The 17,901-nt window shown below is 35.5% G+C and overlaps 1 protein-coding gene across 3 annotated transcripts in view; it reads left to right on the top strand.

The window, feature by feature from the left end:
* The first annotated feature begins 733 nt into the window (after positions 1–733).
* FAM160B1 (family with sequence similarity 160 member B1) overlaps positions 734–17,901 on the top strand; it is a 44,161-nt gene continuing 26,993 nt past the window's right edge. For all 3 annotated transcript variants that reach the window (XM_027852056.1, XM_027852055.1, XM_027852057.1), the window contains exons 1-5: positions 734–870; positions 8,563–8,641; positions 11,391–11,560; positions 13,343–13,447; positions 13,795–13,917. In XM_027852056.1, the coding sequence (XP_027707857.1) occupies positions 826–870; positions 8,563–8,641; positions 11,391–11,560; positions 13,343–13,447; positions 13,795–13,917 (522 nt within the window). In that variant the 5' untranslated portion in view covers positions 734–825. The remainder of the gene's footprint in view (positions 871–8,562; positions 8,642–11,390; positions 11,561–13,342; positions 13,448–13,794; positions 13,918–17,901) is intronic.

The following is a 17,901-nucleotide window of genomic DNA, read 5'->3' as shown; positions in this document are numbered from 1 at the left end:
GGATCGCGTTTTAGCCTTTCTTGGTATTCTCTAGGCTTAACTCAATGCTTGACACATGTCAACACTTAGTAGTTAGTTCACAAGCATTTATTAAGCGCCTACTATATGCCAGGCTTTGTGGCAAGCTCTGGGGACACGAAGACAGAAGCTAGTCTCTGCTCTCAGGGGGCTTATATTCTAATGGGGGAGACCGCGTGCCGAGAACTGTTGTGTGGTCTTTCACCGTTCCATTCAGATCCCAGTCTTCTCACCAGCCCGGTTTTATTTTATTTTTTAAATTAAAAAAAGAAAAAAGAATAAATTCGCTAGACCTGCGTGAGCCTCCTACGAAGCTGGGTCGGTTCTTCTTTCACAGATCCGCACACAGCATCTTGGGCTAGCCCCGGGCCTCCTCTCTCCCCTCCCCCCCTCCCCCCCTCCCCGCCTTCCCTTCCTTCCCGGGGCCGGAGGGGCGGGGCGGAGAAGCCTCGGCCGCGCCCCCTGGCGGCGTGGGAGGGCGGAGCGGCGGCGGCGGCGGCGGCGGCGGGCGGAAGGAGAGCGGTGTCAGCGCAGTGCCACGGTGTCTGCCCAGTCGGAGCCTCAGGGGGTACCCCGGCGGCCGTCCCGAGTGCCCCCCAGCCGCACGGCTCCCCGGCCGCCCCTCTGGGCCCCGCCGCCCGCGCCCTCTCCCTCCTCCCTCCCTCGCTCCGTTCGTCCCGCCCCGCGCCCCGCGCCGCACCGGCCTTCACTCTGGAGCGGCCCCGGCAGCCGCAGCAGGGGCGGCGGCGGCGGATCGAAGAGCTCTCCAGGTCGTCCCGGGAGAAGCTGCTGCAGTCCCGGGACAGGATGTTCTCCAAGTTCACGTCCATCCTGCAGCACGCCGTGGAGGCGGTAAGGCCGCGGGGTCGCGGGCAGCATGGCAGGCCGGGGATCCCCGCAGGGCCTACCTGGCGGGCCCGGGACTCGGGGGAACGGCCCGGGGTCCCCGCGAGGGTCGCGGGCTCGGCTAGGGAGGCCTCCTGGAGGCGGAGAGGACGCCCTGGAGGGGCCGGAGTCCATCCCGGCCTCCCCGGGGTTGGTGCCTCTGGTCCTAGTCATGGCGGGGGCAGGAGGAAGGAGAAGAGGGTGACTCTGGCTCGTAGTCCCGAGCCCGGCGCTGCGGGTCTGGGGTCTCTGCGTCAAGCACGGCGGGGGGTGGGGCGCAGCCAGGGGCCCCCCACTCTACTCCTCCTTCTAAGCGGAGGTGGGCCTCCTGACACCTGGGCCCGGGCAGGGGCCCCCCACCCCTGGGCTTCCTGGACCGTTAGCCCTCCCCTAGAAAAAGCCCGAGCCCAAACACAACAAAGAACCGGACCCCCAGGGGTTGTTTTGGTTTTCTTGAAAGGAAGAAGGAGGTGTTTCTTCGCTGTGCTCCTCGACCTTTCTGGGCCCAGTTGAGAACGGCTCCTTTCATAAGCCCCTACTGGCTCTTTGCGTTTTTCTTTTTTTCCAGGCCCTTAGGTGCACTTGATTGATTTTCGCTTTTCTGAAATGGGGCTTGGGGTGGGGAGCGGGGTATTAATGAAGTATGGATTTAAACAATACCCGAGCTTTCACCAATGCCATCTGTTTCATTCCTTGTCTTCTGCCTTTCCTGGATCTTTTCTTTTATCCAGCAATTCTGTTTACTATTTCAGAATTTCAGACACACACACATACACACATATGATACTCTGAAATAAATAGGAAGAGGGAAGTAGGTAAATGAACAGAAAAATGTAACAGTGCCTTGTTATTTTTTTTTAATATTTTTGCCTTATTTTAAAGCTGATAACGTTTAGATTAATTTCCCACAACTTGAAATAGTTTTTAATAGTCTAGTTCCATGTTCATTTTGTAAAAAATAGTATTCATAATTCTTGAGTTTATCATATGGCAGGCTATTTAATTATCAATGTCATCTTTCCAATAGCTATAATCCCTTTATTGGGTTATTAACAAAATAAAATTTTTTAAAAAAGCATACTTTTGTCAAGTGAGAGTTTAAATTGACAGTTGTTGATTTTAGCTCTATTGGAAGCACTGTGGGAAAACTTGTACAATATGAGGTTAGCAAGGAGGGAAACTTTCAGCAGTTAAGAATGGCATTGAAGCTAGAGAAGATAGGATAGATTTTAAAACTCAGGTATAGTGTACATATATTAGTTTTCTGTGTTCACCTCACTTAGGCAGTTAATTAACATGATCCTTCCAAAGATAATTAAAATTTCGTCAATTTAGAATAGCAAGGATTTTTAAAAGTTTTTATTTATTATGGTTAATTATTCTAGGTCATTGGAAATAAGAGATCTGTCATTGTTTCAAATCATCTTTTAAGGATGCTATATATAGCAGTTATATTTGGAAAGGGTAGAAGACAACCTTTCTTCCCCCTTTTCCCAATAAAATTTGAGTCTATCCTAAGGCCCAAGTTTTCTGCCTTTATTTATCTTAACTTCTATAATTGCAAATGTTGGCATCCATAGACTATCTCTATGATATTGAGTTCTTTGGTTTCCTTCAGGTTATTTATAAAAATCAACAGTCCTTTTCCCCTATGATTTTAGGAACTAATGTGGTCCTATGAATGTAAACATTTTGTAAAACTTCTATTAGTTTAGTATTAATGTTTTGAGCCAGTGTTGTCTCTTCTGTTTACTTTCCTATGATACTGGATTTTATTAGAATTTGCTTCTTTGTAGACTGAACAACTTTGCACTTTTAAAATTTTATCCTATTAACCTAGGATAAGAAATAGGGACTGGAATGGTGATTTCAGTAATATAGGGAATTCTTGAAAGAGGAAACTCCCTCTACTACTATATTTCATCATCTTCTCTGAAAACTTATAGCCTTAAGAGTTTCTAGAGCCCTGAGAAAGTAAAGTGACTTGCCTAGGGTCACACAGCCAATATGTGTCAGAAGACATATTGAAATCAGGTCTTCCTGGTTTTGAGCTAGGTTCTTTCTCTCTATCCAGCCTCTGGTGAAATATTGTATTAAATCTTAATTTGAGTCTTCATTGTGTTCACTATATTTAGTTCACTTTCTTCCATAGTCATCTTTTAAATCCAAACTGCATTAATTTAACTCTTAGAATATTTTTTCCTCATAAAAGTCTTTATTCTTAGCTCATTCTGTTGATTGTGGTTTCTCTCTGATATGTGATTCAGTCTGAATGCAGCTTTCCAAATGTATAATTATAGGGGTTTCATGAAGACTAGTGGAAAATGGTATTGTTTTTCTTCCAGTGATTGTACTGAATAATTTTTAAATCATTTTTAGCCTTTTTGATATTATTGCTTTCCAGGTTTCTTCATTCTATGCCATCTCTTGCAACTTATTTTTCTCCTGTTTGCTGAATCATTAGCATTATCAAGCAATTTGTGAACATGCATTAAAACAGTTTGGAACTGGAAATTTTGCTTGTTTAGTGAAGGTTTCTTATTTAATTTTATCTTCGTTGCAACTAAGATATTTGCAAAGATCATTATATTAAAATTTGCAATAAGATATCCTATTTTGGATTTAGGTGAGAAATTCATATCTTGGGGAAAAAATAATCCATGGACAAAGAAAAATTCTTTTAACAGAATTCCAACTAGCCCTCTTCAGTTTTAACTAGCTTCTGTGAACCAGTAAAAATCATCCATTATACAACTGTAAGCCTTTGTTTATTGCCAGTAAACAGATCAGGGTTACATGCCACACATCTGAGATGTGTTTTTAGATGATTTGGGGACTATATCATTTGAAGCAACTAAATGGGAAATAAATTGCCTTCTTTTGCCTTAAATTCCTTGCTAGTCTAATTCCAGTGTTAAGGAGTATGTTTCCCCATATAGGGTAATATCCCCAACACATTATGAAGGGGGATAATCATGTTTACTTTCAGTTTTTATGTAAAATCTTGTTTCCTTCCAACTAGGTAAGAAGAGATTTTTGAGGTGAATAATCTCCAGAATTATTAGTTTAGGATTTAAAAGGGTAGCTAGGTCCCACAGTGGATAGAGAGTAGGGCCTGGAGTCCAGGGTCTGGAAGACCTGAATTCAAATCCGGCCTCAGACACAAGACTCTGTTTACTTCAGTTTCCTCATCTATAAAATGAGTTGAAGAAGGAAAAAATAGCAAATCACTCCAGTATCTTTGCCAAGAAAACCCCAAATGAGGTAATGAAAAGTTGGATACAGCTAAAATGACTGAACATCAACAAGGATTTAAAAAGTCAAATTCATAATACAATATTTTGTTCTGTCTTAAATATGTTTATAACTCCACCCCAGAACCATTTTATAACATGTGGATAAAAAATTGTGCTGTGGAGGTTAAACAGCAGCATAACCAATGGCCCTTGCCTTTAAGGTTTTTATTATCTTACTGAGGAGATGACATATTATCAACACAATTCAATTATAATATAAGGAAGCATGTCATATGATTGCTACAGACAATAAGTATTAGAGCAGGAGAGAAATCATTGACTGGAGTAGTTAGTGAGGACCTTCAACAGATTGTAGATTTGATCTAGGCCTTAGGGTATTGACAGTATTTTCAGAGAGAGAAGGAACATTAAGGGTTAGGGGGAAAAGATAATAGCACTAAGGAAAAGAAAGGTAGGAATGATTTTATTTTTTTAAGAACTGTTTGGTCAGGATAGGTTATTTAACTTTGGTATTAAACATATGTGCTTGTTATCAAAGCCAAGAATGTGTTTATTACCCTGAGGGAAACCTTTTTTTTTTTTTTTTTTTTTTTTAAGGAAAGGTTATATAAGATTCCCCACCATTAGCCCTCATGTTTGGAAGTTGATAGGATAAAGAAAAACTCTAAAATAAGATATCTTCTTAATCACACCTTATTTTTTAGTGGAAGACTTAAAGTTTCTGTGCAGTGATTGATTCCACAATTCTAATTTACTACTCTTGCATTCAAACAGACAGTTCTGAGAGGGAGGAGATCACATTAGACACCTCATAGATAACTATGATATATGATCAGTGTAGTCAAGTTGCAAAACAAAATGTACTACCCTTAGTCTAAAGGGGATTAGCAATGGATAGGTAGATTGACTAGGGAGTCGTCTTACTAAACCCTTATTTGAAAATTGAAAACAAACTGTTACTTGGACCTTTTTAACTTCCTGTTTAAAATTAAGTTTCTTATTTCAAATCTCATTCTTAGGAGAGGGGTATTTACAAAGCAAACACATGGTCCATGTTGATTAGATTTATAGCTGAAGCCTAGTCTTGAACTCTTTATTTCTCAGTTGCCCATCTGGTAAAAAAAAAAAAATTAAAAAATAAAAAAAATTGAGAGTTGCATTGTTAAAATGATCTGGGACAGCTGCTACTTCCTTTGATTCAACTATCGTTCTTTCTAAATCTGTTTCTAAATCTAAATCTCTCTGAAGATTTAAAAATGAAACAAAAGGACTAAATCTTTAAGAATAACCTAGATATGTCTTCTGTATTAGCTACTAAATTTTGAAATCTGTCACACAACTTATATTTCTGATGAAACTGAAATTATTTAGGGAGATATGCACATTTTGAAGAAAAAAATCTTTCTAAAAGTAGGTGTCAGCCTAAAACAAGATTTAAGAATGGCTTGTCTTACCATTAATTTTTCCCAGTTTACTGCTCTTTTCTCTTTCTGTCTTTCCCATATTTGTCTCACACTTAATGTTCCTCATATTATCCTCAATCTTCCTTACATTTATTTGCACCATTCCCAAGTGCATGTTTTTCTTTTAAAGGATTTTAATGACTTAAAAAAAGATTTTGTAGAAATCATCTTTCTATTGAATAGATTTATTTTCTTTTAGATCACTAATGTTAGGAGAGGAAGTAGGAAGGAGAAAAAAGAAAAGGCATGGCGAAAGATAATAGAAGTTGTGCATTATGGGCAAATATTTTTAAGACCTACTTTTTGTTGTGATTTGTCTCTCTTTTTCAAAGGGGACCATAACTTCAGGAAGATGATGACATGACTTGCAAATGAATTGCATTAGAGTGAGGGAGGGCTGTGCAAAGTAACCAGCCTCACTTTCTCCTCCAGAGGAGTGCAGTATAGTAAGTGGATATAGATCTGGGCAACTGGAGATGGCCCAGGATGCAGTGGCCTTTTTAAGCTAAAAGTCTTTTCAGGTTCTCACTTTGAGTGAGACAAGGCCCATTCAGAGAATAGGCCTTTTTAAGAAGTGAGCCAAGGGATGACACCTAAAAGAATCAACTGGGATGGGGAAGACCCTTATGCTGGCCAAAAGAGAAACAATTAGTATTTACATTCACTCTGAACCAGGAGAGCCTGAAAAGTAACCATTAAGTGGTGCTTGCCAGGGACTTAATGTTGTCCTATCAATAGGAGCCTGAGTGAAAAGAGGCTCACTTGACCTCTGCCTGAGATAACTAGGTAGGTTTCAGCCATCAAAACGTGGACTCAGATGGCCCTGGAGGAGAAAGTGAGCCTGGTAGCTTTGCACAGCCCTCACTCTAATCCAATTCATTTGCAAGTCCTGCTTTTTTTGTTAGATTATCTGTAAGGTTAACTTGCAGGGTTTCTTTGGATGGTGCTGTATTCAAGTCCTGCCTCAGAAATTTACTAGCCATAGGATGCTGGGCAAGTCATTTACCTCTTCTGAGCCACAGTTCCCAGTTATTAAAGATAATAATAACACTTCACAGAGATGGGTTGTTGTAAGAATCAAATGAGATAAATTATGTAAAGTACTTTACAAACTTTAAAACACTACATAAATGTAATGTATTATTATGATCCATCTCTTTGGCATAGAAATTGGTCCGTAGGGGTCCTTTCAGTCTTATATTCATACTAAGTGATTTTAAAATAATAAAAAGGTCACAAATAGGTATGCTACTTTGTTGAGTGGCATATGAATAGCAGTAGGCCTAGGGACTGGTCCTAAAAGTTCATTGATATGGGAAATTCCCTGATAAGGAAACTCCTTCTACCAATGCAGGTCTAGGCTATATTTGTAATTTATGGTCTTAGAGAGCCAGGTAAGGATTGAAACCAGCTTTTCCATCCATTATACTCTACTGCTTCTCCTATAAGAAAACACACACACACACACACACACACACACACACACACACACACACGGATAAAAATGTGTGTATCTATGTACTTATATGTGTGAATAACCCAATATAATTTGTTAAAAGCATGTTTTCTTCTTTTACTTGGAAACATGGGGAAATAGTTGGATATTTACATCCTGTTTAGTCTAGCATTTGTTTAGGCATTGGCATTTCCAATTTCAAGTCCCCTCTGGCAATTCTTATACTTATTAGCTTCCCTAAAAATAATAACAGAAATAGTATGAAATTTTGGGTCCTGTGTTCAGGATGACATAGTATAATGAGTCACTATCAGTCTTAAATTTCTAGCTATCAAGTCTGTTCTTTCTAGGTCAGATCTGACAGGCTCTCTGCCTTTATTAAAATGATAAAATAAAAAGTAAAAATAATAAAAATGTGATAAATTATTTCTCAGAATCACAATATATCACGTAATTATGTAATATAAACTATATTGCTAACATACTTGGATGAGTTGTTCTTTAGTCCAAACTGTTTTGTTCCTTCTCTCTTTGTTAGTAGAAATATGAGATTATGTAGCTGTCTTGTGTGAAGCTTGAAAATATGCAGTTTTAGGGCCGCTTGGTGGTGCAGTGGATAGAACATCAGCCTTGGAGTCAGGAGGACCTGAGTTCTAATCCAGCCTCAGACACTTAACAGTTACTAGCTGTGTTACCCAGACTGGGCAAGTCACTTAACCCCAATTGCCTCATCAAAAAAAAAAAAGAAAGAAAATATGCAATTTGGATCCTTATAATGCCTTGAAATAAATTTCAAAATAGAACTAGAAAATATCCTTTTGAAATATAAAATTGTGACATAAAGTAACATAAGTATATTTCTAAAATGACAATTTGCTAAAATAAGTGATATTCATTTAATATCTAGTACAGCACAAAATGGGAAAGACTTAGTTTTAAATGTCTCTGAAAGTGTTACCTTTAATCTGCTTACTTAGTTGGCTTTATATATTCTTTTCTGTTGATGTGGAAATAGTACTGCTTTATGTTTTAAAGTCCAAAGTAGAAAGTTCCCTTGATATAGTTTCATTCTTCTGATACTAAATATTGATATGAGTTTTAGTTTAAAAATAAATATTGGCGAAATGAGGATGAGTTAACCGTTTTCTTTGATAAAAACATGGCACATCTTTACCAGTAGATGAATAAAAAAATTTTTTTAAACCATACCAAGAAAAGATAATGGTCTAACAGTAATGCTAAATTGTGATCCTTGTGTTGATAATTTATATTTTCTATCTTCTGTACAAATTTTATTTCTGTTCTCTTTGTTTAGACTTTTTTATGGTTCACTTTTAATACCTGACCTAGAGCAAAAGGCATTTAAAAATGGGTATTTTATAAAATGTTATATGTAAATAGACTAGAATTCTTTTTCATTCTATGGAAAATAAAATAATGCTGTTTTCTACATCATGAGATATTTCTTTTTGTTTCTTTGTAGCTTGCACCTTCTCTTCCTTTACAAGAAGATTTTGTTTATCACTGGAAGGCAATTACCCATTACTACATAGAGACTTCAGGTAATTTTTGAATTGGGTACAGAAATTGTATATGAAGAAAAGCTAGGTTTATGAAATGCTGGGATCTCTTTTCATTACATACGTTCCCCCCAAAAGGTTTTTTTTTTTTTAAAACAACTTATTCTGCTTTGATTCACATTTTAGAAAGTGTCTTAACATAGCAAAAGCAAATAGTAGACAATGTCATCCTTCATTTTTTTATTCTCTGTAATTGGAAATGTGTCCTTTAGTGTCAGACCTAATTTTTTACATCCTTTTCTGTTCAATCTGAATAGTAGAAATTTGCAGAAATGTTTATTAAAGGGTGCTACCTTTCCTGATAACTGTTCTTAGCTCTTGAATTCCCACCCCCAGCACCATTGAGGAAAACACATTTAACATGACACACTTTAAGTTAATTTCTTTTCATTCATTTTTCATCATTAAGGAGACATTCTAGTAGTATTTTTTTCTTAATGATAAATATTTTGAATACTCATTATGATCTGGTGAATTTGTGGAAAATTCATGAATAATTTTCAAATCAAAATTTAAAAAAATATTGTATCAGTCAGTTGATCAGTAAGCATTTATTTACTGCCAAGGACTATGCTAGGCACTGGACACACAAAGAGAAAAATGAAACAGCCCTTGCCTCCAGGGACCTTATATTCTATTGGAGGAAAATGAGATGTACACATATAAGCAAAATACAAAGGATCTATTTTTGTAGGGAGAGGAATGTTATGGCAGTAGCACCTGAGTGGATCAGTGCATTTAGGAGGGGGCACTTAAGGGTTGAGTTAGATGACCTCTTAAGGTCAGGTCTCTTCTAGTTCTTAATTCTATGATCCTATTAACTCCTTCCAGTTTAAGCCTCAAGAGGTGAAACAATTTAACTATAGTCAGATCAATAGTATGTATTTTTTTAAATATGTTTTTTCCAATAAAAATTTATTTTCTCTCCCTCAAATGGAATAAGAAAAACAAGACCATTATAGTAAATAGTCAAGCAAAAAAAATCCCGTTTCAGCCATGACCGAAAATATGTCTCATTTTTGATGGTGAGTCCGTTACTTGTCAGTCAGGAGGTGGGTAACATACTTTATCATTGGACGTCTGGAATCATCATCATGGTTCTTGTGTCTTTCAAAGTTGTTTGTTTTTACAATATTGCTATTATTGAATAAATTGTTCTACTTATTCTACTTATTTTGCATCTATTCATTACAAGCTTGGCAGGTTTCTCTGAAGCCATCTCTCGTCATTTCTTAAAGTATAGTAGTATTCTATTACTTTCATACATCATAATTTGTTTAACCATTCTCCATTTAATGGGCACCCCCTTGTGTTCTGGTTCTTTGCTGTTGCAAAAAGAACTGCTATAAATGTTGTTGAACATGAGTCTACAGGTAATAAGTAAAAAACCCCTTTTTTGAAACCAGGTCCTTTGACTGTAAATCCAGTACTTGTCCCACTGCACTTATCATCCCTATGCCATAATGGATATGTTTGGCATTTTGTAATTTTCAGTATATAACATACCGCAAGAGTATTGGTATTAAAAGCTTAAGATAATTGAAATTGTTATACAGTTTCCCAGATGTCATTTAGGTCATTTTCTGCCTCTTATTAAATTCTGGGTCTAGCTCATTGTTTAATCTGTTGTTATAATATAAAATCAGATTGGATTGAGGGCATCTAGTTAGGTGGCACAGTGGATAAAGCACTGGCCCTGGAGTCAGGAGACCCTGGGTTCAAATCTGGCCTCAGATATTTGACACTTATTAGCAGTGTGACCCTGGGCAAGTCACTTAATCCCATTACCTAGCCCCCCCCCAAAAAAATAGGTTGGATTAAAAAGGGGAAAACACATTTTCCTTACCAAATTCAATAATATGAGTATAAAAGTGGGGGTGGGGGAATACTGGGAAAAAATCTGTAATGTTTACTATGCCTTAACGGCAAATTTGAAAAGTCTAATCAAAAGATTGTTGTTAACTTAAAAGGGTTTTCTTTTGTTTCCTCCTTTATTTAAAAAAAAAATAAAACCCACACATGAAGAGATGATGACCAGGTAGGATAAATTGACTTTCCCAATATCACATGATAACCCAATCACAGAATCAGGAAAGAACCCAATGGTATTCACTTTATTCTCTATACCTTCCTCTCCTCCCCAACTTTACTCCCCTCTTCTCCCCAACCCTGACCCCAAGGGTACTCTCAGCCAGCCAGTTTTCTTCTTAAAAGTCAGGTTTTCCAAATTATGGTTAAATTAAACATTTTATTTGTTATTTTTGGAAGTGTTGAACTGATGTTGCTATTTCCTTCTATAATCATGTTTTCTTATGGCAAATACACTGCAATTCTATATAATTTGAGAATGATTTATTAAACACCTACTATGGTGCATTGTACTACTGGAGATACAGACATAAAAAAGATACACAGGGCCTTGTTGGCTTTATAATTAGTTGGAGATAAAGCAGACACAGAGAAATATACAAGTAAGATAAGTGCAAAAGAAGTTCCTTGTTGGTTATTTTGGATGAACAAGATTTAAATAGAATATTGAATAGATTCTTTGAACAGGATTATGGCAAAAAGTATTATTTTTAATGAGAAAACAAATTATTATGTGGATTTATCCACATTTTATAGAGTCCAAATAGTAGTAAGAAAATAGAGGTATTTCATAATCTATGTGATTAAAAATACAAATATATTTTAATATATAAGTTTGGTGGATACTATTTTTACTCTTTAGATGATAAAGCTCCAGTGACAGATACAAACATTCCATCTCATCTGGAACAGATGCTAGATATCTTGATACAAGAAGAAAATGAACTAGACTTTGGAGAGACTGGGCCTTGCATGGAATATTTACTTCATCACAAGATCTTGGAAACATTGTACACATTAGGGAAAGCTGATGTAAGTTCTTAACTCATTCTGTTCTGATGCATTTTATGAAACTCTATGAATACTTTGAAATCAGAATATGGAGTGACTAGGTATCAAGCTTGCTAAAATTAAGTCATTTATTTGTGTAGACTATATGTTTTCCTTAGTGAGCAGAGGTCATTCATTTCAAAACTTTTGAATAACAAATAATACATAAATAATATTTGAATAACAAATAAAATTCTAACAAATAATCAAGTAGGTTGGATAGAAGTGCAGATAGATGGTCACAAGATGGACAGTGGAGTGTGAAACATGGTTTAGGACCAACTAATTATAGTGGATCACGTGACACACCAATCAGGATAAATTGAGCCTCAGGGTGGAACTGCTAGAGCCAAGGGGGTTAAATCTCCCACTTTATGATCTCATGAGGTCCTGTGGCCTGGAGGGAGGAGATGGCCAGGGTAGACAGTATAATGGGATGGGAAACGTGGTCTGGGGTCTGGCTATATATATTGATTCACGTACTTTTGCACTGGCTGACTCACCAACACCAATTAGGATAATCTAGCTTTTAGTTTCCTCACCTTTCAAATAATGGCTTGGGTACTAGATGATATCTCTCTTCTCTTCCAGCAATAAATAAAAATAGAAAATAAATATAAATAAATAAATATAAATAAATAAGAATAAAATTTTTTAATCAGATTCTATATGAATGATATTCAGATAAGCAGATAGAGAAGTAAATTTTCTTTAAACATGTCTTTTCTAAGCATTATAAATTTAAATTCTCTAAAATTGTTAGTGATTGTATATTATATATGTGTATGATTTATATGTATATGTATGGATAGACATTACTAAGTATCTTGTCTTATTAAGTTCTCAATTATTCATTCAATTTTTATTTCTTCCTAGTATACCAGATGCTCTGCAACTCACTTTTCACTGTTTTGTTTTGTTTTTGTTTTTTTTTAAATAAAAGTACTGGATAAAGATAGTGATTCTTCAGCTGCACTGGTATATTTGTAAATTCATGATAACACATATGTAGTAGCATGAAATGAGAGCAACATGTGAATTATGGAACAAATATTTTTGTGACTAAAGTTATAGTTCGCATTCTTTCCTGATACATAATTTTTAATGCTTAGAAAATGCTCATTGAAAGGCGTTATAATTAGTGTTGATTATAGGAGATGTGACTAATATAACTTCATTGTTAATTCCTTATCCATTTAATTTCATAGTGTCAGTCCTCAATGTCTTTTAATTTTTAGCTAGTAGTTCATGTTTATATTTCAAAAACTTTATTAAAATCTTCACTAGCTATAAAAAATATAGTGCATACTATTTTACAAATTATTAAATCGAGTACAGTTAAATCAGTACAGTTAAAGATACAATTTGTCCCATAGAATCCCATTTGTTTATATCTATTTACACATTGGGAAGTTTCCAGCCATTATTGAGTAGAAACCTCTTATATTGTGAAATATAAGATCAACACTTAGAATATATATAACCTGACTTTGCTTGTACTAAACTTAGATTTCAACATTATCTTGTCAACAAACTTTCAGTAATTACAAGTCTTTAACTTCACAAACCATGTAGTCTGATACAGAATTTTATTTCCAGAATATAAACTTTGATGATTGATATTTTAATTCTTATATTTTAATATCTAATTACATGTTGTGATTTTGAAAAGGCAATAAATTAATGAAAATTCTTTTAGCCATCTCTTCACTTTGGGGTTAAATATATTTTTATTGTCAATTTCTCTTTTTCTTGTGTCTGTAGTGTCCTCCAGGAATGAAACAGCAGGTGTTGGCTTTCTATACCAAACTTTTAGGAAGAATTCGACAGCCACTACTTCCACACATTAATGTACATAGACCAGTGCAGGTATTTTACCCCCCTTTAATATAAAAATATTTTTTATTTGGTTTGATACAGAAATTATTTTAAATCTTTTCCTAAAGGTTCTAACAACACAAAAACTTTTCTTTAAAAGGAAATGTTTAGGTATAATCAAATATTTGAGTTCCAGTTATTTATAAGATACTGTGTTAAAGTTCATTGTTTGAAATATTGGAGATACTAAGAAATACATTAGAAAATAAGAATATTTTCCCTATCTACATAACATGTGGTATATGCATCTTCTACAAATTTGAAGTATCAAAAAATCCTTGCCTTAATTTAGTTATTATTTATATGAATTATACAAAAGAATTCTTTTTTTTAAACAGAAATTAATCAGACTTTGTGGTGAAGTTCTTGCAACTCCAACTGAAAATGAAGAAATTCAGTTTCTCTGTATAGTGTGTGCAAAATTAAAACAAGATCCCTACTTGGTCAATTTTTTTCTTGAGGTATGTAGAAGTATGCTTTATGGCTAAAGATACTCAATACTGGCTTCAATTTATAATTTTATGAGAACTTTGCTTTTGGAAATAGTAAAGTCTTAAACTACTTGTTTTTGTCATTTGCTAAGAATTAACTTTTTATTTAGCGCTTGCTATTTTATTCCCAACTTAATGATGCTAAAAGAATGCACTTGAATCACATTGATGGAATTTTCATTGTGAAATACAGTTTCAGAATTAAGATGTAGCAGACCAACACTAAGGCTCAACTGGAAAGGAGGACACAAGGAGAGGTGGAGTAGACTAAAAAGCCCCTGTAGATAAAATCTCCAGCCAGGTTTGCTGTAACTATTGTCTGATAAATCTGATATTGGATTGAGATAAGTGTAGATATCTAATTTTATGCCAGGTATAAAGAATGGGTGGGATTTCTCTTAGATTTAATATGTTAGGTAATATGGCCAATTTTACATTATTTTACAGATTATTTTGCATTTCCTTTTTGTAAAAAATATATTTTATTAAAATGAACATTTTTAAATTTTTGTTTTATACTTAGTGGGAAAAGTACATTTATTGATTTAGCTTCATAATGAGCAACATTAGCTTCAAGTATAAGCAAATATTTCCTAGCATTGAAGTCACTGAGGATGGAAAATTTAAATTAGTATTCAATTCATGGTTTATTTAATTTTACCTATTAGGCAATTCAGGTAGGCTTCCAAGTTGGATGAATTTGGTGGAAGAAATGCATTAGTATATTCTGAAAATTGTTTTTTTATTATGGTTAGTGTATTAGCTATGTTTCCTATTTGTCAATGAGAGGCAAATGCATACTATAATTTGACTTAAAAGAAAATCTCTGAAATTAGAAATATCTTCTCTTGTAGTGGAAAGAATGGTGGACTGGGAATTAGGAGACCTGTATTGAAATCCTGACTCTAGAACAGAGGAAATTTTTTTTAATATAATGGCTAGTAATATTAGCTATGTTTCATATTTCTTTAACCTTTTTTTTTGTGTCATGGACACCTTTGGCAGTCTAATGAAGCCTATAAACCCATCTCAGAATGATTTTTGTTACCTTCATTTCTAGTAGAAGGAAATGATAAATTTGAGGTTAATGAAAATAAAGATGTAATTTTTTCCCATCCAAGACTCCTTGTCCATGGACTCCAATTTAAGGACCTTTGACTTAGTGCCTACTAGCTTTGTGATCTTGAGCAAGTCATTTTCTCAATCCCCATGGGGATGATAATATTTGTACTAGCTACCCCACAATGTGACTGAAGAAAACATAACAAATCTTAAACGCTATAAATGTGTGTGCCCTTATAATCGCTCAGCTACCTACCAAAGTTTTCCAACCATAACATGGATTTCTCAAACTTAAAAGTACTTATAATCAAAACTAACAATATTGCCTACTAGAGTTCCTTATTTACTTTGCTATAATAAGAGAATAATGATCACTAGTATGTTAGTTGTAAATGGTGCTTCTGAGCTGCTTGAAAATAGTTTGTCCTTGACTTTCTCGATATTTTACCTGAAATATCTACTCTTTTAGTTTAGCAAACCTTATCTCATACATAGTTAAAAGGCAAATTTCAGCCCAGCATGCCTGAATTGTTAGAAATTCTAATTAATTGAATCTGAATTAATGAGATTTTATTGTATTTCATTCTTTTACTAGTGAACTTTTATTACAAGGGCTAGATGAAGTTTAGGGAATATGATTTTGTGATGTAAATGGGAAGGGAAAGGAATTTCACAATTCAAATTCACAAATAAATTCTAAATACTCTAAGACTCTCTTTAAAATATCATATTTTATTTGTTTCAATGAAAAAAAAATTTTAGGGCAGCTAGGTGGTACAGTGGGTAAAACTCCAGCCTTGGAGTCAGGAGGGCCTGAGTTCAAATCCAGCCTCAGACATTTGATACTAACTGTGTGACCTTGGGCAAGTCACTTAACCTCGATTGCCAAATGCCTTCCCCCCCACCAAAAAAAAATTTGCCTTCTCCCATTCCCACTGTAATCCTCTCCAGCATCCCAATTGAGAACAAAATAACAAAACCCCTTACAAACTTACATAGTCGATCAAAACAAATTTCTATGTTGGCCATGTCCAAAAAAATTTTGTCTCATTCTGTACTGAGTCTTTCACCTCTCTATCAGGAGGTATCATGTTTTGTTATTAGTCCTCTGGAATTGTGGTTGGCCATTATGCTAATAAGAGTTCCTAATTCTTTCAAAGTTGTTTGCTTTTACCATGTTGTTGTAATTGTATAAATTATTCTAATTTTATTCACTTCCCTCTGCATTAGTTCATACAAATTTTCCCAGATTTCTCTGAAACTCTTCCATCATTTCTTTTTTTTAAGCTTTTATTTAAAAGTATTTTATTTTTCCCTGTTTAAATGTAAAAACAATTTTTAACATTCGTTTTTAAAACTTTGAGTTCAAACTTCTCTCCATTCCTCCCTCTCCACCAACTCCTTCATTGAGAAGGCAAGCAATCTGATATGGGTTGTACATGTGTAGTCCTGCAAAAGACATCCATAATAGTCATGTTGTGAAAGAAAACATAGACCAGAAAAAAAACCCTCAAGAAAAATGAAGTAAAAAAATAAGCTTCAGTCTGTATTCAGACACCATCAGTTCTTTCTCTTTATCCCCAGAAAAGAGCTACTATAAATATTTTTGTACATGTAGGTCCTTTTCCTTTTTGGTTTTTTTTTTTTTTATGTCTTTTAGGGTACAGACCTAGTAGTGGTATTGCTAGGTCAAAGGGTATAGATGGTTTTACAACCCTTTGGGCATAGTTCCAGATTGCTTTACAGAATGGTTGAATCAGTTCACAACTCTACCAACAGTGCATTAAAGTCTCATTTTTCCTACATTCCCTCCAATATTTGTCATTTACCTTTTCTGTACTATTAGACAATCTAATAGGCATGAAGTACCTCAGAATTATTTTAATTTGCATTTCTCCAATCAATAGTGAGAGCATTTTTTCACATGACTATAGATAGCTTTGATTACTTCATCTGAAAACTGATCATATCTTTGATCATTTATCAATTGAAGAATGGCTCTTAGTGTTATAAAATTGAATCAGTTCTCTATATGTTTGAGAAATGAAGCCTTTATCAGAGAAACTTGCTTCAAAATTTTTTTCACAGTTACTATTGCTAACTGTATTCCCCTCCATCCTATCCCCTCTCCCGCCTCTGTTTATTCCGTTCTTTCTCTCGCTTCCTCTCTCCTGTCCCTTCTCAAAAGTGTTTTGCTTCTCACTACCCCCTCCTGTAATCAGCCCTCCCTTCTATCACCCCTCCCCCCCCTTATCTCCTTCTTCTCCTACTTTACTTTAGGGTAAGATAGATTTCTGTACCCAAATGAGTGTGTATGTCATTCCCTCTTTGAGCCAATTCTGATGAGATTAAGGTTCACTCACTCCACCTTAGCTCCCCGCTTTACCCCTCCACTGCAAAAACTTTTTCTTGGCTCTTTTATGTAAGATAATTTACATCATTCTGCCTCTCCCTTTTTCTTTTTCCCAGTACATTCCTTTCTTTCCCCTTAATTTTATTTTTTAGATATCATCCCTTCATGTTCAACTCACACCTGTACCCTCTTTTTATATATGCTTCTTCTAACTACCCTAATAATGAGAAAGGTCTTATGAGTTACAAATATCATCTTCCCATGAAGGAATGTAAACAGTTTAACCTTATTAAGTCCCTTATGATTTCCCTTTCCTGTTTACTTTTTTACACTTCTCTTGAGTCTTGTATTTGAAAGTCAAATTTTCTTTTTAGCTCTGGTCCTCTTGACTACAGGGCAAGTGTTCTTTCAACTGTGCTTCATAGCTTCCCCTTCCATTATTTCTTATAACACAGTAGTATTCCATGACATTTATATACATAAATTATCCATCCCCCAATTTATAGGCATCCCCTCAGATTCCAATTCTTTGCCACTTC

Source organism: Vombatus ursinus, unplaced genomic scaffold, assembly GCF_900497805.2.
Source record: "Vombatus ursinus unplaced genomic scaffold, bare-nosed wombat genome assembly UNPS02009205.1, whole genome shotgun sequence".
Taxonomy (NCBI): Eukaryota; Metazoa; Chordata; class Mammalia; order Diprotodontia; family Vombatidae; genus Vombatus; species Vombatus ursinus.
Note: the sequence above shows the minus strand (reverse complement) of the source record. Positions and strands in the feature narration are given on the sequence as shown.